The sequence below is a fragment of the Esox lucius genome, chromosome 17 (assembly GCF_011004845.1).
Source record: "Esox lucius isolate fEsoLuc1 chromosome 17, fEsoLuc1.pri, whole genome shotgun sequence".
Classification (NCBI taxonomy): Eukaryota; Metazoa; Chordata; class Actinopteri; order Esociformes; family Esocidae; genus Esox; species Esox lucius.
In genome coordinates, this window is record NC_047585.1 from 38082212 (window position 1) to 38109905 (window position 27694).

At 42.1% G+C, this 27694-nt stretch overlaps 2 protein-coding genes across 3 annotated transcripts; both read right to left on the reverse strand.

Moving 5' to 3' along the window:
• Positions 1 to 55: 55 nt before the first annotated feature.
• On the reverse strand, positions 56 to 13723 carry dcaf12 (DDB1 and CUL4 associated factor 12). 2 transcript variants are annotated; one of them, XM_010880848.3, is made up of 10 exons: positions 13272 to 13723; positions 9435 to 9725; positions 6760 to 7026; positions 6554 to 6614; positions 6225 to 6418; positions 6077 to 6142; positions 4026 to 4188; positions 3906 to 3917; positions 3174 to 3352; positions 56 to 2954 (listed from the first exon to the last, which is right to left on the reverse strand). In XM_010880848.3, the coding sequence occupies exons 1-10, from the start codon at positions 13329 to 13331 to the stop codon at positions 2796 to 2798; spliced, it is 1452 nt and encodes a 483-aa protein (XP_010879150.1). In that variant the 5' UTR covers positions 13332 to 13723; the 3' UTR covers positions 56 to 2795. The 2 variants fall into 2 exon arrangements, with proteins under 2 accessions (XP_010879150.1, XP_010879151.1); XM_010880849.3 differs by lacking the exon at positions 3906 to 3917.
• Positions 13724 to 18342: 4619 nt separating this feature from the next.
• ubap1 (ubiquitin associated protein 1) lies at positions 18343 to 27608 on the reverse strand. Its single transcript, XM_010880847.3, has 7 exons — positions 27384 to 27608; positions 23809 to 23849; positions 23590 to 23714; positions 22599 to 23396; positions 22290 to 22442; positions 21174 to 21275; positions 18343 to 20871 (listed from the first exon to the last, which is right to left on the reverse strand). Exons 2-7 carry the CDS (start codon positions 23840 to 23842, stop codon positions 20731 to 20733), a joined length of 1353 nt encoding a protein of 450 aa, XP_010879149.2. The 5' UTR covers positions 23843 to 23849; positions 27384 to 27608; the 3' UTR covers positions 18343 to 20730.
• Positions 27609 to 27694: the final 86 nt, after the last annotated feature.

Sequence of the window (27694 nt, forward strand, 5' to 3'; positions counted from 1 at the left end):
TAAGTGATGGAGGAAAAGTATTTTCACACACAAATAAACCACACAAACAGCAATATGAAATCTGATAAATATTACATCAATATAATTTTTATTTTTGTCATTATTTTCTCTAAAGATTTTATAGGTTGGTTTCAGCTGTTGATATCATACAATATCCTCAGGTTCAGTAATTTGTAAAAACATTCATGAGGTGTGTATAAAAGAGGTCACCACCAAAGAAAAGACATGGGTCAGTCCACACTTGCTCAAACGTATACATAGAAATGTATGCATTTGTCCCTATGCATTTTACATATACACATTTATATATAAAATACACTTTAAAACTTGTTATTTTTTTTTTAAATTTGTTCTATTTATGGTTGGAATTAGGGTCTGTTGTTTTGTTCTCACATTATAATGAAAACCAAAGCAAATTTCCATGTAAAAAAGCAAAACAATGTAAGCCCGCAACAGTCTTTCACAGAAAGACTATAGAAAGGTAACAACGTTACTTAAATCAAAGCTGTCTTAGCACACAAGGAAAAGAGCAGCTACACTCATCGCTATGAAGCACGGCGTCAGCGTACGCAGTTATTTTAACAACAACATTCCGTGTCAGGGCATTAAATAACAAAAGCGTGAGATTAGTACCGTTGACTGTAGCCATTCTGGCAGCACCTGTCCCTCGTTGGACGGTATCCCTAATTGGCAGACTGTTCTGATTGCAGTACCCATCAGCCCATTTCAACTAAATGAAAACAAGGATAAAGGTTTGTGAGGACACCTTCCGTTCTACTGCCAATACACAGGAGCAGGTTGTCCACTTAAAAGGCTGACTGGCTAGACAAACAGATGCAAAGACAGTATGGAATCCATGTTTGGTTTTGATTTAGCATAAAAACCAAACTAGATGGATTTGGAATCATAGAACTGGATGGAATTCTTCGCTGTTTCGCGATGGAAACGACGACCCTGCAATCAGAACAGTCAACATATTACAGATGTATCTATGGTCGTGGGAAAAGTGTTGCCAGACAGACACGGAACGGCTCTGGACATAATTTGCCAGGTGGATTGATGCACAGCTAGACAAATGGAACACTCGTCTGGGAACTGGGCAAAATGTATCCCTTGTTAGAAAAAGGTGAAATAAGTGTGTTCAACCAACAGGGACAAAAAGGATGGTGCCTCCATAGGTATTCAAATACAGTCCTACACCATATGCACTTGTCCAGGGGTGTATTCATTTACACCAAGATCATAGCAAACACTGGCCAAACATTTGACAATGAAAATCCTTCACTCGCAGCGGTAAAACGTCTTCAACAACAAGAGCTTCTATTGGACAAATGTAGTCAAGTCCTGCAATGTTTAGTTCAATTTGGTTTCTAGTGAATACATCCCCCAGATCTGTCAGACATCAGGATGTCTTGGCAAAACAGAACAACGCTGCCACCAGGCCTATCAAAGAGCACTACAGAGCTGTCAGCATATAGCTTAAAACTATTCAGGACCTAAGATTTAGTGCCTAGGGGGAAGGGGCTGATGTAGTTTTGGGGACTCCAGGTCAGCATCGTCTACAGGTTTGTATCCTTGTTCTTAGATCTGAAACTGGCTTTGAACATTGAAACCTGGGGGCTGTGTCACAAATCATACTCAGAGAGTTAGCAAGCTAGAGTTAAAAACCTTGTAAAAGAAAGGTGGTATTGAATTTGAATTGGTCTAAGTGATCATCTATAACATCTACAGGCATGTGCGAAGGTCTATTCAAGTTAGATGGCTGACTAATTGACCATGTTTTGCGATAAATCCCTCAAGCGAAGGGACTCCCCGGACAACAACTGGCATGAATGTACCAGATACTGGGAGTAAAGAACAAGCAGAAACTGCATTCTGTATGGGACTGGCTTAGTCCAGAACTAAAGGTGATAGGGGAAAAAATAAATAACAATAAAGATAGTAATAATATCAACAAGTGTACGTTTATGTCAAATCACACTGAATCAAAATAAAATAACCATTCTCCGGGATTACTCAGAGCAGAATACCTATGGCATTTAGCTTCTACAGTCAGCACTCATTTACATCATCAGTCAGGAAGGAAAAAAAAAAGAAAAAGAGCAAGTGGCTGCCATTGTCTGATTGGTTGTATCCTCTGCTTCTTCTCACCTTGTGTCTGATTGGGTTGTTTTTTTCATCGTTATGGCTGTTATTGGCTGTCGTGGCACAGGCTGGTCCGAAAAGAGCAAGTCCTCTTGGTTTTTTAAAAAGGTCTCCTGTTCCTTCCTTCAAAACATATTGTCCATTTTATATTCCTGCTCATCTCTTTATTTATATCGCTGTCCATTTCAGAGAGAGTGAGAGAGAGAAGGATAAGGGAACCTTAAGTGTCCAGAATGTCAGCTCAAGGAAACTGCCTGTGCCATTGTGACATACTTCTAAAAGTGGACAAAAACATGACCAGAAAAAGAGAAGTCTAATCCATGTGGTGTGGTGGGCAAATTGAAATGAAATCTTCTACTGTTGTTGGTTTCAGAGGCGGACCGTTTAGCTCATTACAACATCACTGGTTACTCATCTTTAGGAAAAAATTAACTGAAAGACAGGACTAAGATCAAGGGAGGATGGAGGGATGCAACAAAAAGGTGTTAATGAGATACACAATAGCAATATGGAAGCCGCAGTGATCAGAAGGGGGCTAGATCATGTTCCTGAGTCCACAAGTGAGGGAGGGACGAGACTGGAAGGACGACTGAGTGAAACACCAGAAAGAGGAGGAGGCGGGGAGACCGAAGACGGAGGAGAAGAAAAGGCTAGCTCCATAGGCCTGCGTAGTTGCCGTGAAGACCCGAGCACAGCGGTCCGCCGGCAACAAACAGCTTGGTTCCGGAGTCGTCGTAGCAGTGTGTGTACACCGCGTTGGGAAACGAGTTGATGTCTGAGAAGTAGCTCCTCCACGTCTCGTCATGATTCTGGGGTGGGGGGGTAGAAAAGGCAGTGAGGTAAGTAATGGGGTGAAAAAGTTCAGTGAGGGGCAAATGATTCTAAACCATTGTGTGTTAGTATCTTGTTGAGTAAGTGCTGATAAAGACCATCAGCAGCAGGATACGTTAGGTTCAACATTCCTGAGAGGGGTATAAAACTTCAGAGGCTCACAAGCATATAGAAATGGAACAATAAATGTACAGTACCAGCCAACCCTTCCCTGTGGTCAGCTTGAGGATGCCTTCTCCTGGGCGCTGTCTGTACCCACTGGCCGGGCAGGAAGGGTCCTCCAGAAACCTCTGGGCCCTGATGTCATAGAACAGCAGGGACCCTTGGCCCGTGCCCACAGTCACTATGTGCTCGTAGAAACTCACAGACCGGATGCCTGTGGAACACACGCGCAAGCACATTTATAGCTTTATAAATAAAAACAAATGAGCCTTAAACTTTCTATCAAAAGTACTGCCTCTGCACTTGTATATTATGCTGCGTTCAAATGCTCGACTGAAACCTGCACTTCACAGTTTTAGTCGTAAATACAACATAAGTGCCTTCAAGTGCTTTTGAAGTCGGAACAACTTTTCAACTAATGATATCTGAGCTAGCTGACTAACGTGAATAATAATGTTGCTAGCTGGCTAACGCTAATAATACAGTCCAGATTTTTTGTAATGCGAATAGATTTGTTTTATAATGCTTTGGCTAAAAATATACATTGTCAGTGATCAAGAACGCCCCAACTCAAACTCGGGTTTCATAATTTTCTCCAGTCTTTCCCATTCAATCCCGACTTGGAGAGCCATTCAAGGGAAATTTCCAAGATTGTAATTCCAATTTTCGATAATTCCGACACCACTTGAAGGCAGCTTAAGTGCAGGGCAGGTCTTGGAGAATGTTTGGGTTTTGTTATGCTTCTTGGTGGAATGTGTTTGTAGTACCTCGTGTTGCCTCTGGAGAAATGAAATATGAAATTAAAGTTACAGAAAGTTGACATAACTGATGCTATAGTGTATGCTCATACTCGCTTGTCTGATTGAGGTGTGGTGTCAAATCCTTACCACTTCCTCTCTCTCTGGAGCTGACTGACTTGATGCTGTGAGTGGGCTGCCGGGGATCAAGGAAGGACACATGGGCTTGAGAGCCCACCGCATACACAGACCAGTCCTGACCATATGCCAGACAAACGTTCTCCTTGCAGTGGGGCAGCTTCGTGGACAATAGCTACGGAAAGCATTCAAAAACCTTTTTATGTGTACATACAGCTGTAGAAATCTATGGTAGAAACCCACGAGGGCTGTCCTCCAATAAAAATAAACACTGGTTGACAGAGAGGACTATTCTTGACCAATCGACTGGTCACGATTTTTAAAGAATAATGACAAATAAGTTTTTCCAAATGTATGCCAATTTATTGAAAAATAATGTTTGAAATATCATGTAAAGACGGTAGAGGCATGCCCAAATACTCAAATCTGCGATCTCTGCCCAAGGCACTTCTACAAAGTACAGCATAAAGGGTCTGAATATGTATGTATGAGATTTCAGTTTGTAGTTTTCAATAAATTGGCGAAAAACATTTGCGCGCAACTATAAAGATAGGTATACCCTAAACCAGGGACGTAACTAGAAAATCATGGATGGGGGTGCTAAGCCTCGTTTTGGGGGATCTGGGCATACTCCCCAAAACATCTTTTCATCATGTATTTTATAGAGTAACAATGGGTGTAAAATCTATCAAAATAAGGTTATTTTTGGTCAAGGTTGGCTAAAAGTATACCTGTCTCATAGTTTGTGTTAGACACTGATCTAATATAACTTAAATTCTAAATAAAGAAATTAAAGTCCGCTGTCTTCATCCATCCAACACCAACAAAAGTCACAAAAACGGCTGTACTATGTACCCATAACACCTTGGTCAACTATTGTTTGTAATAAATGATCATATACAGCATATTCAGTTTCTAAGCAAGATTTCTCTGAATCATTCTGAATAATTTCAAAAACAGATTTAGTCATTAGCCCATTCATCTCGGGAATAAAGTCATAATCATCATAATTAAAAAAAAGAAACATTAAACAACTGGATCTCCCTTCCTCTGAACAGAATATGTTCCAATAAGTTAACTTAAAACTCAGAAAAACATGAATCTGTTTTGCAACTGTGTTCCTGATGATTATTAGTGACATACAAATGAGCTAGCATGTAATTAAAGGGAAAGTCATATTTTCAGTAGTTGGTTCGTGTTGTCGCTAATAAATACGACCCCCAATTATCAGCCACCGTCCCCAATTATTGACCACCTTACTATTTTGTTGAATTTAATTAAAATTTGCATTACAAATGACAGATCTTAGTCTTGTCTGAAGTGTCTACTAGAAAGTTGTAGCTAGCTTTCTTGCCTTCCAATAAAGAAAAAAAGACTGATGACTTTGATAATACACGACGTCGCACAAGTCAAATTTCATGAACTGCAACTTGTCTAAGCAATTTCCATTCATGACATTTTTACGATCTAATTATTTTTTTTAACCTCCACACATTTCTATAAAAAATGGTGGAGGACTTGCTCAAATGTTATATTGATTACCAAAACGTACTGTTGCTTCCCAGTGTTATTAAATTTTGAACTGATTTACTCCAACCACTGGAAACGTTAGTTCCTATTTACAGAAGACAGCTCGCTTCAGGTGAGCGAGATACGTTCAAAGCATCAAACTCAACCTAACATTCTGCCAATTGAACACGATTCTATACAATTTCTAAGAAGTTTAGATGTGATGGAAAAAAGAAATCACAGAGAAAATATATTGAGGGGGGATAATTAATATTTTAAAATAGGCCTAGCGACGTCCCTGCCCTATAAAGATATGTATTACCCTAAAGAAATGTATACCCTAAAGAAATGTATTAAAATAAAGATATGTATGCCCTAAAGAAATTTATTAAAATAAAGTTATGTATGCTCTAAAGATATGTACACCTCTATATCTACAGTGCTGTGCAAAAGTTCTAGGCCACTATAAAGAAATAAGTGAATTAAAGCCTTCTCTCCACACAGTAACTCTACTGACAGGTTTTGAGACACAGAACAGACACATTCAAACCAACCTTGCTCAGGTTTTGCTCTGCCTTCCAGAGGTGGAAATAGCCATCCAGGGAAACAGCACCAAGCTCCTGACAGAAGGTAAAACAGACTCATGAGTACAACACAGTACCAGGGTCAGTCTCAGAGAGCTCGGAGGGAGATGTGGCTGACCTTGTGGTTGTTGTTGAAGGCCAAGGCCCTCACTTTACAGTTGTAGGGATTAGTGTACTCCTTGGGGATGTCCTCGAGGGCACGGTGGGAGATGTGGGAGTAGCAGGGGACTCCCTCCTCGTCCTGCTGTTTCATGGCCTGGCTCAGGATCTCGTCGGACACCTCCCACAGGCCCATGGAACCATCCCGCGACCCTGGGGAGAAGCAGTACATTCATTACGTGGTGGGTTTGATACAGAGACAACATTCACACTTTAACAGTGTTGATGGACGAGCCACAGCGTGCCCTTCCATCTGTGGCTTGACAGTCTGCGTCACTCGACACTCACCAGACACAGCCATGCTGTCACTGATCCACGCAATGGAGAAAATCCAGTCCTTGTGGCCATCCTGAAATAGAGAAGTCCACCAATGAGACACGGCCGTTGGGACAATCGCACGCTCAGATAGGAAAAGGGCCGTCCTGGCCACCACTGTGCTGTTTCCGCCCTGCGTAGCTCGGTACAAATACACCAGGAAGAGAAGAGCAACTCACGTCGCCCACGCACACCGGGTCCAGGGTGGGCAGCCGGTAGACGGCCAGGCTGTTGGGGTTATCTCCGCCGGTGGCCAGTAGCGTACCGGAGGGGTTGAGCTCGATGGCGTGGATCCCGCAGCCTTGCTGGTCTAGCCCGGACACAGAGCCACTACCGGGGAGGAAGGAGGCCCCTGGAGTCCCCCCGATCCCCGTTCCGCAACCGTGCCCATCCTTCAGCATGGGGATCCGGGTGATCTGCCCCGTCAGAACATCTGCCACAAATAGCTGAAGCAAGAACAGAACCATTTCGGTTAGACTAGTAAAATGATCCGGAATCAGGAGTCCTTCTAATTCATAACAGGTCAGTTCAAGAGCTTTCCAGTTGTCCATTTATAATATAGGAAATCGGTCCTATATTGGTCCAAATTAACAAGTTATCATATAAAACTAAATATAAAAACACAATACAAACATGTACCCCAACAAAAGGTACAGTGCCCCCTGGATTAATCAGTCCAATGTTATAACCTGGTGCCTTAGTCACCATTCTGTGGGTACTGTCAGATACCATGTGGGTTAGTGTGTGCTAAACATCAAAACTCTGTTAAACACATGAATACACACACCCGCTAGAAACCCATTATAGCTCCACTGTGGGAATTAGGGTTGCCTGACCCTGTTTCCGGAGAGCTACGGTCCAGTAGGATGCAAAAGTCACACCCCTGAATGTAATAATTAGCTGAAGGAAAGCTAAATCAGGTTAGTCACACCTGGGCTTGGAGAGGAAACCTACAGGACGGTAGATCTCAATGGTTTTGGCAACCCTGATGTAAATGTCCTTGCACATGTAGTACCCTTGTTGATATACCAATGTCATTGACTGATCTACAGTGGTGTGACATCTATGGGCTCTGTCAAGAAAATTATCACGTAAATCGACAAAGAAATTAATAAAACCAGTAAACTCTTGAACCTGCCAAATGCCTGTCTTGTTTCCTGAAAAGATCAGCTTAATATTTTAGACAGTGCAAGAGTGAGCGAGCAACTGCATGACCGATCTCCCATAATGCCACAGCCTGTCCAGGAACCACCACTCACACCTACCCTCCAGAGTATAAAACACCAATATTCCTCTATAAAGAGGTGACTGACCAACAACACATTTTGAACATATACGCCACCCAGAACAGCCTATAATCTTTAGGGGGTGGACTGCACAAGGTGTTGGGATATTGGTCCATTCACCACTCTGTGCTTAGGTGATTGGCTGGAAGTCAGCAAGCTATTCTACTACATTAATAATAATATATTGCATTTGTAAAGCGCTTTTCATTATAGAGGAATAATCACAAAGTGCATGAAAAAGAAAATAATGAGAGGTCGACTAGCAGTCTCAATCACATTTGTGGATCGTTGACCTGTGACCTGAACTCGGAACATAACTGCCAAAATTCTGTGCACAAATGTAAACCGATCCACGTACACAACTTGATCCACAGAAGCACAATCGACAATTGTAACACGAAAACGCTGACAGACAAATCTGGTTACATTTACACAAATGCAATTTTAGAAATAAGAGTGCTTGTGGATAGTGACTTACATTTGTGCTTTTTTGTTTTCTTTTCTAACTACACATTTATGAGTTTAATGCTGCGTATACAGGAATCCTGGCTTACATTCCATGGATTCGCTGCTGTTCATTTACGGATAATGTTTTACATGTGGGGATTGTATGGTGTCTATTTACAAATCATGGTTCATGTTTGTGAGTTATATGCTGGGAATATAAACATTTGGCAGTATTCTCTCTCCATACAGATCAACGCAGCATTCATACCAACATAGAAATGCAACAAACAACAACGTCTTTCCTGTATATAATCAGCCTCTGCCTCTGATTTTAACCACAACAACTCAGCAAACAGGTAGTACCTGCTTTACATAAGCAAACCAAAGCTTAAGGTTTCAATTAATTGGCCTAGAGTTACTGCAGATGTGTCCAGGGCTACAGTCTAACAGTGACAGCCCATTACATTGCCCCCGGAGTGTGAGAGATAAGAAACATGTATCAGGCACGCGCACGCCCGATTCTGATAGTCACAAGTACTGATCTGGGGTGTATTCATTAGACACACAAAAATTCAGAGTAATTACAAAGTGTTGGCAGTGTTAACTGTTCTTTCATTTGGCATTACAAGGGTCATAATTTAGTCCTGGGTTAGTAACGGTTTTATTCTCCCACCCCAAAACCATAAATGGCAAATTGTGACTGACTGCTTGGTCCTCAACTTCTTTCAAAATGAATGAAGTCCTCAGTTTACAGCAGTTCCCAGTTCCCACTCAACTAACCAAAAACATTGTCTTTACGGGGAGGGGGTGGTGTATCGACATGGAGGATCCTGAGAGTTTTGGTTTCACTTAGTGTTTTGGGTCCCAAGTTCCTCTCTTTGTTCCTGAGTAATATTACCACCACCCCCCCCCCTCTCTATTTTTCCAAGGGAAAGATCAGAAGAATGTGAGCACAGCATTTTCGAATGAGTAAGAGAAAGGGTTCAATGCGCCTTGAGACCAACGTACAAGGAAACCTTACAGCAACGCCCGGAGGCGTTTATTGCAAAGAGCTGCCTTTCCCTTTACGACAGACAAATGCAGAGTAAAACACAGGGGGGGGGGGGGCTGTAGCCTCTTACCGTATTGCACTTGGTTCCACACACCACCTGGCGGTGGTTGAGCCACTGGGAGGCGAACACCTTGTTGAGGCGGCCCAGGGAGAACTCGCGCTCCTTGAGGATGCCCGGAAGACGGCCGGCGGCAAAGCCCCGCAGGCTACGCTGGAGCCGCCACTCATGTTGCTGCTGCGGACGAAACTCGCGCCCCCTGAGTGCGCACACCACCGAGAGCCGGCTACGCCACCACTGCTGTGCATGCCGGGACGAGGACGACACGCGCGTCCGCTTGTGCGCAGACTGGCACCAGCCCAACTGGAGTGGAGAGGGACAGAGGTTAGCCCCGGAGAAACAACACCAAATTAAAATAGGCGCACGCACTGTAAGTGAAAATAGCATTTAGAAAAATTAAAATCACACATGGGTACATTTTCAGGTTCGCCCTACATTACTAGAATCCTTTGGTTTTAATTCCAATGCTACGTGCACTGCATCAGTTTAGCTTCAGTGTGAAGGTGTGGAGAACACTGAACTGAATGTTTATCTATTGCCACACATTGACAGCGGATGGACGCCTGATTTTAACATACATATGTGCAAGTTGGCTGGGCATGTGACACGCCCTACAGGTGCTGCAGTGAGTGTGGCTGTGAGGACAGATAAAACATTTGCAGGCAAGACATCATATAACCACATTATTATACCTATAGTTTCCCATGTGTTTATGCTACTATACATCTTTTTTTTTTTGGTGCATTAGAATATTTTGCCTCTGTACGGCATTAATCTATTATGTTGTGAGAATGATATCTTTTGCAATGTTTTTACTGAGTTACAAGTTACAAAAACATCTTAAGTCACTGAACTACAAAAGTGTTTTTCTTAATTTACTAGTCAAATACGCTGAAATTCCACATAGGTCATGACCAAGGCTGAGCGATAGGATGACATGACCACCCAACGACAATGTTAAACAGACATTTTAGATCACAATGTCCAATCAAGGATCTGAACCGCGGCGAAGGGAGCCACCGGCCAGCCAATGTGCCATATTGTCTAATCCCTTATTTCCATGTTCCTCATGTTAAGACATGTACACTAGATATTATCAATAAAGACAGAGACTAGCAAATCCATTGCAACACAGACATAAATTAAGTCGAAAGTTAAATGGCCGTTGGATATTCACTCCTTACTGAGTGATGAAACCCAAAACATGCCTCAGTATTGTGGCAGTAAATGTTACCATGACAAGACAAACTGAACAGGCTATTTGTAATATTTTTAACAGGTTCATCAACATGTTTTAGGACAAGGCCTATCGAAATAAAAATGACACTGTCATTAATTATTTGAATTAGTGAAAACAAATCCTCCTGCGTTTTCTGCAACTGATTTTTGTTCAACCTGAAACCAAGGAACTGATAAACAGTTGAACTTCTAAACATGAATATGATTTAAGACAGACATTTATGGGGCTACCATCATAAGCCCCTAATTGTTTTTATAACCAAAGCACATAAACATTTGCCCCTTCCATGAGTCAAAGAAATAGACTATTACATTGTTTGGGCAGGTCTCTGGGACACAAAGCCATTCTGTCAACCAAGACAATGAGTGAAAGGGGACATGTGAAGGTCATTAGCTGCATTAAACAAAAATAAATGCTGAACAAAACCAATGGTTTTCTATTTAGTAGAGGTTCTAGGACGAGAATGTGATTTTAGTAATGCTCTATGAATAAAGGTAAGCACAGTACGGTAGCAATTGATGGAAAGAGGTACTATAAAAAAATAATGTTAGACAAACATGCTTTTAATATACTTTCATAAAAAAAATATTGTGATAAAGCAATGCAAAACTCTGTGTAATCTGAAACCTACATAGATCCTTAAACACCATATCAAGATAAATGATCAATAGTAATTTATTCTTAAAACATTCCATGTTAACATTGCACTAATCATAATTTATTGGAAAATGAGTTCCAAGGACAATTGATATAGCTGTATACAACAATTTGGAGATCAGGTTCACATTGAGAGGAAATTCTCCAGTCAAAATGAATGTGTATATTCAAATCTGTTCCATGGAACTAACAGTCATTTACTTTTTTTTTGCAGATCTGAACCAAAGAGACAATCGCATTAGTAAACATTCACAGATAATGCTACAAATCTTCATAAGAGGTTTTAAACCTTAATATAGGTGATACTTATACAGGTTATAAGAACCTCATGACTGAGTATGTCATTGTTTGCAGAACAGAATGGATGCAATTCAATGCATAATTAATAAATTGCTTGGTAGGCAAATAAATAGGCCGGACTTGTAAATTAATGTCTGGTAGGATACATTGTTAGCTCCCTCTAGCCATTCAGGAGGATATACTTTCAGTTTCTGTTAATTTAGACAAAATGTTACAAAAGGCTATTTCAGCACAATCAAACTAATGTGTGATCACACGCCAGTGATAATTTTAAAATATACTAGTCTACTTAGTTTCCTGTATGCAGCTAGCTCTATAAATCATGCTGAAAACCTAGAGCACAGATAACCAGAGGGAGAATGTCATGTCATTAGATTTCATTCAAAAAAAAATTGGTTACAGCTAGAGATGCAGGTATTATCTGATTAGCTAGCAAGAAATGTCCCTTAACTAGTTAAATATGCTGAACTTCCACAACAGTTATCCACAGTTAGCATGTTGCTCCTTGTTAACCAAATGATTAACTTTTATTTGTTGATCTACTGCAGTGTCAATTTTTCCAAACAGACAAACGCTTTCTCACAAACAGGGTCACGGAGCTTGCTTTACAGCATCGGCACTTGTATTCCAACTGGTACTTTGGTCAGATTAAAAGAAAATAAAGCTATTTGGCCATACACACTAGAAATGGGTTTGGTGTCAACATTATAAAACATCAGCAGAGAAGAACACCATACATATTGTGGGGGATATTTGATTACATGAGGCCATTTGGCCCTAGGACCCAGGTTAAGGTCAATGGCATTATGAACTTTACCCAGTAACAAAATACTTTTAACCAAAAACCAATATGCCTCTGAATCCACACATAAATGGTTAATTTGCCACAACAAGTGGTTTTAATTTAAGAGGACAGTCAAGTTCAAGTGTCTGACCCAAACCCATAAATCTAATACCAAAATAAAGTTAAAACGTTTGAAAAACAGGACCGTGAAGATAATTTACTTCCCAGTTTGACCAAGTTGTAGGCATTCAATTGTTTTGAAAACATAATGTAATAATTTCACCCTCTCCTAATACTTCGATGTAACTTGCTTAATCAATACTTTCAGTTATGTGGTACCGGTAGGCCTATAAATAACCAAGAGAAAAGTCTGCAGTACATACAGTACCTAATTATTGTTAGTAAATAGGACAGGGCCGGTCTTTAGGATACCGTCCGTGTAATACTTAATTTTTTTTATCGGGTAAATGGACAGTAAAGAAAATCTGACATTTAAAATATAAATTCTAAGTACGGTTAACTAGTTAGCCACATAGCCCATGAGCCAACGTTAGCTATTGACTGTACTGTGAGATACGAGTAAGGTCTACCTACTAGCTAGCTAATGTTAGCAAATAAGATGTTAGCAACACGGTTTGAGTTGTTGGCCAGTAAACGCTTAAAAACGTTTTTATCTTCATTGTATCCAAGGTTAACGTTAGTAAACTACATATAACCAAGCAACGCAAAATGGTACAGTACCAACTACTGTGACGCTCATTTACACACTAACGTTATGCTAACCAAACTTGAAACATTACCTACACTGCTAGTACATCTACAAGTGTACCCAGCAAGACGATAGAAAGACCAGTCCGTTTCCGCCTACCTGTTGTTGGTCCTTGGACTCCCCTGCCTTCCTCTTCCTGCTAACTGGTTTTCTCGCCATAATCTGACACACACAAGCCCCTCAGCCACATGGAGGGCAATAATGACGCTGAGTGCTGGATCATATAATGGCGATTAGCTATTTTGTTGTCTTCCTCTGCAGAGTTGGGCGTTTGGAAAGGACAATCACATAGGCCCTATAGTAGGGTGAGGTTGACTAGCTAGCTACAGTAGCTAGCTAACGTAACCTCCACTCCAGCCTTCGAAACGTACACTATAGCTATGCGCCTAGCTAGGTTACTGTAGCTTGAAACCTGATAGAATTAGCTTCTGTGGAGGAACCACAATGTGTGACTCCTCTCCATTTCTATCTATATTTTTCTCCAATCCTTTCTTTACAAACCGCGTCACCAACGGCAACAACATTCTGCCTCGCGCAGTCGCAGTGAAATTAAACGTCAACAAAAATAGATATGACCTGGTAGGACGTTTACGCTTAAAGCGTGCGCGTTCACAAACCACTTGCCCTGTTCATGGTCTTGACCGGAAGACATTAACACGAGATGCATGTTGCTGTGAATGTACATGACTCATTCATGTCGGAACATGAACAAAATCCACGTTTGTATGAGATGAAGCAAGAAGACTTTCTCTTGGTCACAGAAGTACAATGGGATTAATAAAAATATCAATACCGCAATTTATGATGGGTAAAGTGTGACTGACAACCCTATAACAAGTTACTTACAGGACATTCTTAGTAAGTCCGGTAGTCAACTCGAGACGTTTTTATGTTTTCGACCGGCACCGTGCACTTCAATCTTGAGGTGACATTGTACTGAACATCTCTCCCCATAACACGCCTGGAATAACAGATGTGTACTCATAAAAATAAATCCCTTCTCTTTTTTTTTTTTTACAGAAAATAGCAGGAACGAGGGATATGGTCTTTTCGACATCTAATGCTTGCCAATGGTGATATATTAGGTTATAATGACTTCAAACTCAAATATAATGTGCCCTTGTACTGAACACAAGTGAGTGATTAATGCGATTCCACCAGCCCTTATTTGTACGACTAAGGGTTCCTAATTCCTAGACTGAACATGTTGACCATTGAGGGTTGTATTTGTTTTAAATAAAACAATATTAAGATCTTCCCTCAATAAGGAATGCTTTCCCTCACCCTTTAAAATAAAGTATATTATACAGGAATACACTGAAAGTGACGCAAATAGAATCAGAAGAATATATATATATATTGTTTTTCCAATATCTCCTAAAACAAAATATCTTTCTAGTGAATTTCTGCAAATAAGATTTAATATTGACTCAAATGACTGCAATTGTTGTAAAATGGAGGTAGAATCGACTGAACATTTGATGTTCGACAAATCTACAGTTGTCCTCAAAAGTTTACATACCCTTGGAGAATTGGAAATATATTTACAATTTGTAGAGAAAACATTTGTGAGCAGGCAAAACGTGTCTTTTATTTCTTATGGGGTCAACTTGGCCTTGTGCTTAGGATCATTGTCGTGCTGGAAAGTCCAAGAGTGTCCCATGCGCAGCTTTCGTGCAGAAGAATGCAAATTGTCTGCCAGTATTATCTGATAACATTGCATTCATCTTGCCATCAATTTTCACAAGATTCCCTGTGCCTTTAGAACTCACATACCCCCAAAACATCAGTGAGCCACCACCATGATTCACATTCAGGATGGTATTCTGTTCACTATAGGCCTTGTTGACCCCTCTCCAAACAGAGCTTATGGTTGTGACCATAATGCTTTATTTTGGCCTCGTCGCTCCAAATTACAGTGTGCCAGAAGCTGTGAGCTATGTCAAGATGTCAGGCATTTTGTGGCATTGGCGTAGTAAAGTCTTCTTTCTGGCAACTACCATGCCGCTAATTTCTGCCCAAGTATCATCATATTATGCTGCTTGAAACAACCACACCATCTTTTTCCAGAGCAGTCTTTATTTCTCCTGAGGTTACCTGTGGGTTTTTCTTCATAACCCAACAATTCTTCTGGCAGTTTTGGCTGAAATCTTTCTTGGTCTACCTGACCTCTAATGACCCTAATTTTCCACTTATTAATAAGTGATTGAACAGTACTGACTGGCATTTGCAAGGCTTTTGATATTATTTTCCATCTCTACAAAGTTCCATTAACTTGTTACGCAGGACTTTTGACAGTTATTTTCTGCTCCCCATGGCTCAGTATCTCACCTGTTCAGTGAATCAACGTGAGTGCTAACAAACTCATTGACTGCTTATACACAGACACTATCTGCAATTTAAAAAGCCACAGGTGTGGGAAATTCACCTTAAATTGCCATTTTCAACTGTGTGTGTGTCACCTTGTGTGTCTGTAACAAGGCCAAACATTCAAGGGTATGTAAACTTTTCATCAGGGCCATTTGGGCGATTTCTGTTATCATTATGATTTAAAAAGGGGCCAAACAACTATGTGATAATAAATGGCTTCATATGATCACAATCGTTAAATAAAAGATTAATCCTTAAACAGATTTTTCCATGATCAGTCATATTTTCAAAATCAATGCCCAGATTTCACAATTTCTGCCAGGGTTTATCAGATTTAACAGAACCTTAGAATAAAAAAAAACTATTTCATATATACTGGCAAAATATTTTTTACACAAATGTAAATGGTTAAAAGTCCCGATGTTTAGAACTTTTTTAAATTAAATATCACTTTACTTGCAGTCACTGAAATTGTTAAAATCTAAGAAAGCCCTGAATTTATACAACCATTAATCAAACTTGAAATTTGACTGGACTCCTTAAAGAAAGTAACATTGATAAAATTATTTGTTTGCATTTTGTTATTATTTAATTATGTTTGTTCTATTATATTTTATGTTATTATTAATTATGTATCTTTATTGTACTAGCTCGGCCCAAATTGTATATGTTATGGAAATTACAAGACCTTTGTAAGAATTTGTATTTTGCAATAAAAAATATAAAATGTTGTACAATTTAGTCATTTTGTTTTCAGTAGTGGTAGACACATTACCGAAACACCTAGCTTGCTAGTTTCATAAATATTTGTTGTAGCTCTTCCTCCGGATGAGCTACAGTCCGGATTGCAGCGCAGTGGTTTTGTTTGTGGAGTTGCTCGTAAAGATCCTATTTCCTTCCGTTAGTAAGGGCTAGTGTGACTGATAAAGAACTGGAGGACATACACAAATATTTAATCCCATAGTCATCGTATCATTTTGAATCCTAAGTGGCGAAAAACGTATAATAGACCCAAGTTGTGCAATCGATGATACAACACTTTGAAAACTGCGTCAACACAAAAGGGCATTTTACGCAATAGAATTTCCAAAGGTTAACCATCACAAATGGAACCAGGCATGGCCCAGTGTTGCCTAAACTGTGGGGTATATGCTCTGATGTCTAAGTTTATAACTGAATATGAACATATGGCTCACATGCCCTGACTGATACCATTGTGATGTTGCTTTTAGCTGACCAATCCACTAGTCCGTTATAGTTATAAAAAAATAGTTTTTAGAGCAATAATCTCTTTGCATTCTTGTCACTTCCAATTGTTCTGAGCCACTAAATCATTTTTAGAGACTTTTCTCAAAGCCACCGCAGCGCTGTCGTGGCTGTTTCAAAAATGTTTCATGCTGAAAGCTAAATCTACACTTCAGTCTGAGGTTCTATCTGCCCTAGATCTAAAACCATCCTGTCGTAATTTCTTACCAGTTCCACAGTCCCTGCCGCTGAGAATCATCCCCATAGCATGATACTCCCACCACCATGCATCACTGAAGGGATGGAAGTTGCAAGGAGATGAGCTGCACCTAGAGTTCACCTGCCATAGCGCTTGGCATTCAGGCCTGAAAGTTTGATTTTGATCTTATCATACCAGAATGTTTCCCCCCCTCATGCTCTCAGTCATTCAGGAAGCATGTAATTTGCCTTTTACTCAGGAGTGGCTTTTTCCTTGACACTACCAATAAAGGCCTGATTGATGGAGTGCTATACAGATTGTTGTCCTTCTGGCAGGTTTTCCAAACTCTGAAGCCCGTTTAGAGCAGCCATTGAGTTTGTGGTCACCTCCCTGACCTCCTTGCCCAGTAACTTCACTTTGTCAGACAGCCAGCTCTAGGTAGGCTCAGTGGTTCCAAACCTTTTCCATTTCATAATGTACCCGACTGTGCTCCTGGGAACTTCCAGTGCATTCATAATTTATTTTATTTTATTTTAAATAACCTTCCCTTGAGCTATGCCTCAAGGTCTACAGAGAGTTCCTTGGACTCTGTGGCTAAGTTTTTGCTCTGACATCAACTGTGAAATGTGGTTGATTATATAAACAGGTATCTGCCTTTCCAAATCCTTTCCAATAAATAGAATTTGCCACAGGTGGAATCAAATCAAGTTCTAGAGACATCAATTGACGATCAAATGACACAGGATACATATGACCTCAATTTGGAATGTTATGGCAAAGGGTCCAAACAATTCTGTACTTCAGGTATTTGTTTCATTAACTTAGCATACATTTCTAAAAACCGTTTCACTTTCCGTTGTGGGGGTACTTGGGGTAGATTTATTGCAAAATAATATTTAATCAGGTCTATAACAACAGTATGTGGGAAAAGTGAAGGGGTCTAAATACTTTCCAAAGGCACCGTAAGCAATATGACAAGAGGGTGTGGTGTGTGGTAAATCTACCACAGCTAGGGTCTGTTCTTAAGTATAGCATTCCACCTAGATGCTGTATAGCCCCTAGCTGTGGTGTATTTAGCATATACCACAAACCCCGAAGTTCTTTGCTGCCATCTTTAACTGGCTACTAGTGCAATTAAAACAGCGAAATCTTTTTTGTCATACACGTGGTGTTAGGTCTCGCACATACCACAGCTTCAAGACAATCAGCACTTGCGGTTTAAAACAGTGGGTTTGGCATAATCAAGAACAAAGAACTAAATGTAACTGTAAACCCTCTTTAAAGGACTAATTACGCATTTCCCCCAAAAATGTTAACAAAAAAAACCTGCCGATATAAGTATTAACTACCACGCCATTGAAAAGATGTGTAATTTTAATCACATTGAAGAATTGCCAACCGATTCAGAAGAAAACTCACCTCTCAATCACTTTTTTTTTGCACACTACAAACCCCAGATCTCAAGTAAGGATTCGAACCAACAATGGCCACAGTGCAGGTCAGGACTTTCCTCAACCAGAGTTCTGTGTGGTTTGGCTTGCTACGCCCCCAATACCCAATTAAGCCAGTTGTGTCAAAAGGAACTGCATCAGCTATCAGAAGGGTAAAGTTTAACTTCAGTTCCAAGCAAGGTCTCAAGTTGGCGTTGAGTTTTAGGTGCTGAATTAAATGACACTTCATGGAATCTGAGATGGTTAAATGCATAATGTTGTTTTTTTGGTATCGGCAAACAAGTGGCTTTTTCTGGGATGAGCGGAACACACACCGCCAAGACCGCGGCACGCACGCAACTTTTCAAATACATCAAACTCTGCATACGCTCTTAACAGGCTATTCTGTAACATTTTTTTGTTCAATGTGTTCAAAGGGCAGAACTAGATAAAATCACTAAGCATTTCTATGGTAACGTTATATAGCCTTAACATTTTAGCCCCTAGTCACGTAACATGTCACAGGATCACCTTGACAACCAGGAAAACGATCAAGACTTGTTCTAAAGACATTCTCTCATCTTAACACAAAGAAAGTAACCTTGAAGTGTGACTGGCTGCTTGGTTGGGAGCGGGCAAGTTACCCTTTCACATGAAATGGAGTGTCATCACGGCACTTCCGAAGACACCTGTAGATTGATCTACACAGGTCATTAATTTAAAAGGGGTCAATACAAGGTGCAGCTATATCAAGTACAATTACAACATAAAACAGCACCCTCATGAATTTGGTTACTATGTAACTAATAACCTGTCAGATCTTTTGATCCATTCTTGAAGATTTGCCTGTCCAATTCCTATAACCAAAACCCATTAGTCTGCATAACTGAGATGAGTCAGTCAGATACCATAATTATAGTTGATAGTGGAGCCTATTCTCCAGTAATGAGGGAGTTAAATAACAGCAAAAAAAATTATAATAACCTTACTCCTCCAGTGAGCGTGTCTCCAGCAAAGGCAATCAATTTGAGATCTCTCAGGGATGCCCAAAGTTCAATGGGTCTCAAAAAAAGTGCCAGTCAGTCACACATAAAACATATATTGCACACAATTCTTGGTTGCAGAACAACCTAAACTTAACATTTCCATAATTTTTCTCAAAATCACTGGGGACTGTTTCAAACACTACAAGCATATGTTTTTGTGCTTATCTGTTTACCTTCCCACTATCGCTTTATTAAATGTCAGCGTGGTTTTAAATAGGTCAATATCTATGTTGGTGAGATGCATAACACATCAGAGTCTTTGTACATGTTTCTTTTTCTGCCAAAAAATTTTTAAATGTTCCCCATCGCTTTCTCCCTTGTTCTCGTCAGTCTGTTCCACAGCAGGAGGAACAACTGGACCGTAGAACCTGCTATATTATCACTTTCAAGGTTCTGTTAATGCAGTTCCTAAAACAGAAAGCAAAGAAATCTTTAAAAGGACTCACAAAGAGAGAGAATGTGTCCTTTTGAAACAGACAGACAAATCAACAAGCAAAACAACAGAGGAAAGACAGAAGATCAGTGAACGCCAGTCGCGGGAACAGAGAGGGCACTTCTCGGGAGTCAGTTCTCTGTTCTACGTTGATACGTCATTTCTGTTTTAAATTTTTTCTAGGTCCTGGTGTCGGTCGGTCCGTTAGTCCCAGCCAGGCTGCTTGGCACCCCCCTCTCCTACGCCAATTAGAAGGCCTGCGTTGAGCAGTGGAAGATGGCAGCTTAGTTAGCTGGGTGTGTCCACTGTGTGTCGGTAGTAAGTCGAACCAAGCTAGTGGTTCCTCCCAATCCTGGATACATTATTCCGCTGTCCCTTCCCCCTGTGCCACTCACAGCCAGACACGCACCACCATACCCCGAAATGCTGGGTAACGTCACGTCACCAGTTCTTCAGGAAGTTCACACCTCCATTCCAACTGTTATGATCAAAAAGCTAGGAAACCTAAAACAGGCAAGGGCTCCATGGCGCGGTCAACGACAAGCCCAACGTACTCACTTTGCAGCTTCTCACTTCTCTTCTTTTATACCTATTGGCTTCCGCTCCACACTGCCACAAGTGTGCATCGTTAATGGAAGTGTGCGCGGGGGAAAGTTTGCGCTCTTTCTTGGGAGTCGTTCTTCTTGGATCACTGTTTTATGAGTGGGCCACTTGGGTGGGGTCACGAGCTGTATGGGTTGGAGTGTAACGTGGAGGGGGGGGGGCGGGTGGATGTGTGTGGGAGGAGGGACAAAGTCAGCCAGTGGGACTGTGCGTGGATGGCAGGAGGGGCGGATCAACTGGCTGCGGCACGGGACATCAGGTCTTCCAGGGCCTTGTCCTGGTCATTGTTGTGCACCAGCAGCACCTCCTTGATGGTGTCCCGTTCAAAGCCCATCTCGCCAAACCGAGTCATCAGCGACAGAAACTCAAAAGCCTGGGGGGGGGGGGAGGGGGGGGGGAACCATTCAGAACATGTAACTGGGAACTCCTGTCATGGGCCGTTTTTTATCGTTATAGTTTAAACCTATTGTTTAGGGGGAAAAAAATCTTAATGACCGTGAGGAGAGCTACACATTATTTGGTATATCCAAATTCTGTGAAAATAGGAAGTGAATCCCCACCAGTAAGCCTCTCAAGATGAGTCAAAGCAATAGCTGACTAATCGTGACTGGCATATCTGCGTCTGCTAAACACAAATCAGTCCGTGTGACGGAGATGAAACTACGGTGGACTCACCTTGTCTTCAGAGCACTGGTACATGTCCAAGCATTCCTCTACAGCACTGGGATCAAATCCCCGCTCACAAAGACGCGTGTGGATAAACAGGTACTCCAGAACCTGAGTCACAGAATTACAAACATGGCTGAGCTGGAAGTGTCGTTTTCTAGTTCAAGACCAGATTGTTTTTGGTAGGTGGTGTCACAAGTAACAAAGAAGCCAATAATGACTTAACAACTACCACTGTGTGTCATTATAATGTTAGCAAATGTATATTCACTGTTAACAAGCCCCTAGCAGTACAACTGTAATAACCCTGTGTAATGCTGTCAGTGTTGATGCATTAAAGCAACTTGGTGGATGGTGTTGAGACAATAAAACACAGGATAAATGTAAGTCATTTATTCACAACCACCCTCTTCATTTTGCTACCTGCTAGACTTCAAAAGCTACATGATGTGAACTCACACATGATCACAAAAGGCAGGCACCAGAGGGGCTTTATAGCCTAATCAGAAACCATAGCAACAAATTCTCTGAACTAAACCCGCTACCTACTAGTTCTTATGATCTTATCCTGTTTTTTTTGCTCCCACAAAGTTACAGCTACAAATAAAATATCTAAAACTCAGTGCTTTGTCATCATGAATTTAATAAATTGGCTATATTTTGAGCCTACCACTACAAGTGTGACGTACTGTTGAATACTACCATTTAGTTTAGGGGGGGGGGGGGGGGGTTAGGAGACCCTGAAGTTGTTAAACCTTCTTTCTGCAATACCAAGCACACACACACCAATGTTCACAGCTTAAATTGGGACACCAAAGTTGGATGAACATCAAAAATCCAACTTCTACTAACCCTAAACCAGTAATGCCTAACAATAATTGTAACCTTTTCCACAGGCCTAAAATGTAAGGCAAAAAAAAAAAAAAAGGCCTTCTCTAGAATGGGGACAGGAACAGAAAGTGCCCATCAGTCAACCCTCGCATGCAACCAGAGTTAAGGCCCATTTTTGTTATATAGTTCTCACACACACACACACACCACACACACTTTCTTTATAACAGATCTCTATTTTGAAATGGGACCTAGACAGCCGTGGCCTGGAGGACGCACAGCAGAGGGGCGCACCTGCTCCACGTTCTGGCCCCTCTTCTGCATGGCCCGCAGGACCCCTTCATAGGAGTAGCCCATGGCCACAATGGTCTCCACACACTGCCGTTCACTGGGGGAAAGGCTCAGCAGCTCCCCGCCACACGGGAGACGTGGGCGGCCTGCATCTACCTAGGAAGAAAAAGACAGGAGAAGAAAGGGTGTTTTTGTAGCTCGCTCCCCCCTGGTCCAGAAACTTCCTAGGCCACTCAGGAAATTAAAAGAATTGGGCAACGTGTCTTGTAATTCAAACTAAGCTGGGTCCACTAAAACGGCACGGTTGCCAACCTGCTTTGGTGCCCCATTATGGGTTTGCAGAATGTGAACCGGCGTCTCCTCTGCCTTGTACTGCGGTGCCGGCGGGCTGCCATTGGCGAGGCTACGCGGTGCCGGGACCGGACACATGGGGTCACGCGGCGAGTCCCCGGGGTCAGACAGCTTGGGGAAGGTGAGAGAGCGGATGTTGCAGGGCCGGTCGGGGTCCATCGTCCGTCCCAGGACAAGACCCCCCACTTTGTCCAAGTCCAACAGGGTCACCAGCCCGTTGGGTTTGTGGGCGAAGCCCGTCTTGGCCGGGGGGCCGGTGGCAGGGACCTGGGGCGGGGGTGTGCCGCCTCGGGACGCCGGCCTGGGCTGGGGCGCCTCCGGGGGGGAGACTGACTGCGGGGGCTGCTGTGGCTGGCTCTGGAGGATGTTGCGCAGTTCCTCCCTGTCGTCTAGTGTCTTCAGCTCGAGCTTGTCAAAGGGGTCCTCCTCACGCTCAAAGTCTGCCAGGTTCAGGTACTGTGGCACCGGGACGCTGGGCGCGTTCTGCCTGGCAGGCGCCGGCAGTGGGGTGAGGATGGCGTTGTGGCGCAGGCCGGCCATCAGTGGGTTCATCGCAGGCGGAAGGGTTTCTTGCTCTTCGGCGGGGCGTCGCTTTCGCCCCCCGTCAGCCGAGCCCCCGTCGTGGTCCTGGGCAGGGGGCGACTGCGCCCTGCCCTCTACCTCCGCCCTGGCCGCCTGCTCAGCCCGGACCTCGGCCGCCCTGGCCTCGGCCAGCTCTGCTCCCCAGCGCACGCTCCGCCTCTCCAGGGAGAAGTCATACTGCAGGGGCCGGAGACGAGACGGCAAGGAAGACTTGTTAGTGAGAAGACAACGTCAGAGTGAAACCATCACACAACCTCTTCACGACAATGAGTTTCACATTATATATGCAACCCAGGTTCAAATGACCCATTCTTCAGACTCCGCCCCCCCAGAAAATGGAAGACTTCCAGAAGAGAAAACGAAGACTTACCTGAAGGTTGGTGAGCACAGACCCACAGTCCGGTAAGCAGAAGCCAACAGGAAGCCCCACTTTGGCAGGGCAGCGAAACTTCTCATTGATTTTGAAGGGAACATCATCAAGGTAACTGACGGGTCCTGGAAAAACAGGTTGACAAGGCCTCAATAACCAGACATCATGCAAATGGGTTGAGAATAAAATGCCAGGCTGAAGGGCTGAAGACACACTCACCATTGTTGTGGATATCAGACTTCCTCGCAGCCATTTAGAGTCTGTAAAACACACATGCAGGGCTTATAAATGAGATGGATGTCTCAGGCGTGAACGACTTCGCATTTCAGCGCAACCACTAATTAAATAACTCAGAGAATAGACAAAAAAAATGCAATGACACTTCATATAATCCAAAAACGTTAGCATGTTTAAAAAAAATAATAACTGTCTCAAGAAATGAACAAGCTTTTTTTGGAGACTGAACAAAACATGCTGAATATTCAAGGTTCTAAAGCTAAGAAATTACCAATTATTTTCCATCACATCCAGATCCATTAGGATATTATTACATTTAACAAATAAATGTGCCCAGAGACATGGGATCAAGACCCATCTCTGCTGTTAACCCTACGGCTCCACTTCACCGTCTCCCTGTGAAGCCCAATTTCAATAAAAAGCCTTAAAAAAATAAGACAAGTAAGGAGAGTGTCCACTCCCCTTTAAAATAAATAAAAAGACATAGAAACGGGAGTGGAGAAAGAAGCTCTGTATGCTAACTGGAGCAGGGCTTGCCTGAACAAGCGGGGAGCCAAGCCAGTTTAGTAACCACATGGAGCCTCCTCAGTGAGGAAAGGTCATACTCTATGGATGCTGCACAGCATGAACCAGGAACGAGTCCCTGTTCTCATTCTGACAAACAGGACAGGGTGTTGTTTAGGGACAAGTTCTCCGCGCAACACTGAGTGGTACATTGTGACAGAAAGATCACAGAGGTCATAGAGCGGGCTGGGTTTCCCCAGGAGGAACAGCAGCTCCATGTCATTGAGGTGGAAGAGTATCTTTGGGAGATCGGAGTGGCTCAGAAACAGAACGCTATTTCGGAAAGAAAAGAGGGCAAGATCTTGGTGTCAAAGTTTGACTTTGGCACTATGGAAAGTCTAGACCAGTGGAACAAGCAAAGCCATTAAAAATACAGTTTAAGAATACACTACCAGGCAACAGTTCGGATACACTTATCAATTGACATGAACGTGTGTCTGGATTTTGTATAGTACATACAAAAGTGTAACTGGTGGTGATGCCCACTCAGTGGCCTGCTAACTAGCATCTACTAGTGTCGGACCCCTTTACCGAAATAAGATGGAATTCTTGGGGAACAGCCAGAATTCTTCAAGGCATGGATTCTACAAGGTGTCTGGAACATGCCACAGGGATGTTGATCCAACATCATCATGCAGTTGCTTTAGTCTGATTGGCAGTACATTCATGATGCTATTCAATCTCATCCCAAAGATCCTTTAATCGGGTGGAGGTCTTTGGACTGTGCAGGCCAGTTTAGAGAACTGAACCAAGAATCGTCACGCCAGGCAGAATTTTTAAACCTCTAAATTGTCCTTTGTTTGTATCTGCATGCCCACTAAAGCCACTTCCTCTTGTTCTCAACTTTGACATCAAATGTCACCCGCATGACTGCCACTGACTAGATGTGTTGTTGTGTCTGAAACTGACGGGACTGGCACAAAAGATCATACCAAAATTGCTTCACTTTTTTTCACCATACTAATGACCAGCCTAACAGTGACAAAACCCTTCAAGTCTGTCTGCTTGGTTTGCTTTATATTGTAAGTCACAGGCATGTGACTCACTGTCTGTAGGAGAATAGCAGTATACCTAATAAACAGAGTATGAATGCAGTAGAGTATTAAGCATGAGTGACAGCATGAAATCCAAACGAGATGGAAGGGTGAAAGAAGAAAATCTCCACTTAGAGTAACCCCATAACAACATAACATCTCGGACTATGGGAAATCAGTCAGGTGGCGAGAGAGTAGCTAGAGTAGCAATGTTCTGTCAGCCCTCTCAAAACTTCCAGGGAACAGCCTAGGCTTTCAGACCAAGAAAATCTGTTACACACCACCCCCCCCCCCCCCCACAACAATATCTGTCATAGTGTTAGGAGGTTCCTCTTTCTCTTCTGATGAGTTGTCTCTGATCAAACGCTATTTGCTTCCGCTGATTCCACAAGAATTCACAAACCAGCAATCTGTCCATTCTTGTTCACGCAGCACTACAATCACAGGTATTATGAATACAAACGCTGTATTGTTTCAGATTTGACTTGAGCCATTGCTGAACGCTGCTTTAGCAACATGCAAACAAGCTTTAGCATTACAGATGTCCAAGTGAAATGGCCACTGGGATGAAAAATATGCTTCTGGATTATTTGTCCAAATAACAAATGACACCATAAAAGTACTGAGTTGCTTTACTAATTAATTTAAAAGGTCCAGGGGTCAAACCACAAGCCTTTTGCTACATCAAAAGTAATCTCTGCTAATACGTGTGTGAGACATGAAACTGAAAGTTAGGTCACAAATTGCCATGTTATTTGCCTTTGCAATTCCACGTTAATGGGGTGACACAGACTCAAATATTTCTAAAGAATACATGAGAAGGTATGTCAAACCGAAACCAATAAATGAACCCCGTAGACGGTAGGTAGAGTCCACAGAGATTATCTAAAAGCCGAGTTGACGAGATGTGTTTTTGCTGTTACAGTACCAGGTAATTCACTTTTCTGTCAGACTATGAAACCTCCCGCAACTACACGAACAAGAGATTAGAAAAAATAGCTATTGTCGTTGCGGTCTATTCTAGCTGCCATGCAGAAATCGGTAGAGGTACTAGTTACAGGAGTGAAAGTAGTTTTACTAATATACACTTGATCACATAGCGTAGCGGTTGATATCCAAGCAGCATACTCCGACTTGGCTCGACAGTGTCATTATTAAACCGTGGAATTGCCCTAATTTCATATGAACGACACACACTTGCATGACTCATCTACTTCAGAGGTTAAGAAGAGTAGCTACATGTTTAAATTGCTAGATAATTAATTACAAATATGCAATATATAAAGACATTAACAGAAAACGTAGTTAGCGATCGAAGATGGAGACAAAATTAAGGAATTACTGCTACCAACTATTTGACAGCTAACTACTAGTCTGTCACTAGCTAGCTTAACGTTAGCTGTCAGCCGAATCACATATTTCATGATTTATTCGATCAATGCGAGGGGGGCTGGGCGCTCAGAAAACACCTGACAAGTAACTTAAAGACTAATAAGCCAAAAGAAGAAACATTATTACAATGTAACAAGGACGGCGACGTAGACAGCCAGGCGAGTTAGCAAACGAATATTTCATCTACGAATTAGTTAGCTACTGACTGTAAACAGTAGCTACTTGACTGTAGCTAACTATTGCAGAGTTGGATAGCTAGCTCGCAAACGTTAAGTGTGACACGAAATAACCGACACGTAAAGGTTTGGTAATTGGCCTTACGTCAATAGTCTGACAAATATGAAAATCGATAACTATGTAACCAGATAGATAGTTGCTGTGAGTACAATAAGTGCCGAAGTCCACATCGTTGCTAACTAACTAGTTATATACTGTAGGGTAGCCCAGTCGCTTGTTAGCTAGTTTGGTGGCCTACCACACAGTTAGTGACTGTACTGTCTCGTTCACTCCCTCTCTGCCACCGCCCCTGAAAGAAAATAGAAATTACATCTTTCTTAAATCTCTTACCAGTATCTGCGCCGTCTAGCTTCTCCAAAAACGTATTTACACCTCCCCACAAATGCACATTTAAACTTTCTCAAGCAATACGTTTTACTGGAATCGAAACCTCTTTCCTGCCTCATCGTGGAACGCCATCTTGATTTGTCCGCCTTTCTTTCTATAGTTCCTGTTTGATGTCACGTTTTCATGTCATGACGACATATCTCCGGATAAACAAACACTATGCGGGGTTCTCTCTGTTTAAATGGGAAGGGAAGGCTCACTTTTGTTTATATGCCACTCACATGTCTTGAAAATAATATTATCTTGGGCTACAC

Coding starts and splice junctions, on each gene's coding strand:
- dcaf12 (XM_010880848.3), bottom strand. CDS start 13,331: ATGGCGAGAAAACCAGTTAGCAGGAAGAGGAAGGCAGGGGAGTCCAAG. Junction 7,027..9,434: donor GTGGAACCAAGTGCAATACG/GTAAGAGGCTAC, acceptor TTCTTGCTTCAG/CTATTTGTGGCAGATGTTCT. Junction 2,955..3,173: donor CCACAGGGAAGGGTTGGCTG/GTACTGTACATT, acceptor CCCCCACCCCAG/AATCATGACGAGACGTGGAG.
- ubap1 (XM_010880847.3), bottom strand. CDS start 23,842: ATGGCTGCGAGGAAGTCTGATATCCACAACAATG. Junction 23,715..23,808: donor GTCTGATATCCACAACAATG/GTGAGTGTGTCT, acceptor CTGTTTTTCCAG/GACCCGTCAGTTACCTTGAT. Junction 23,397..23,589: donor CTGTGCTCACCAACCTTCAG/GTAAGTCTTCGT, acceptor CGGCCCCTGCAG/TATGACTTCTCCCTGGAGAG.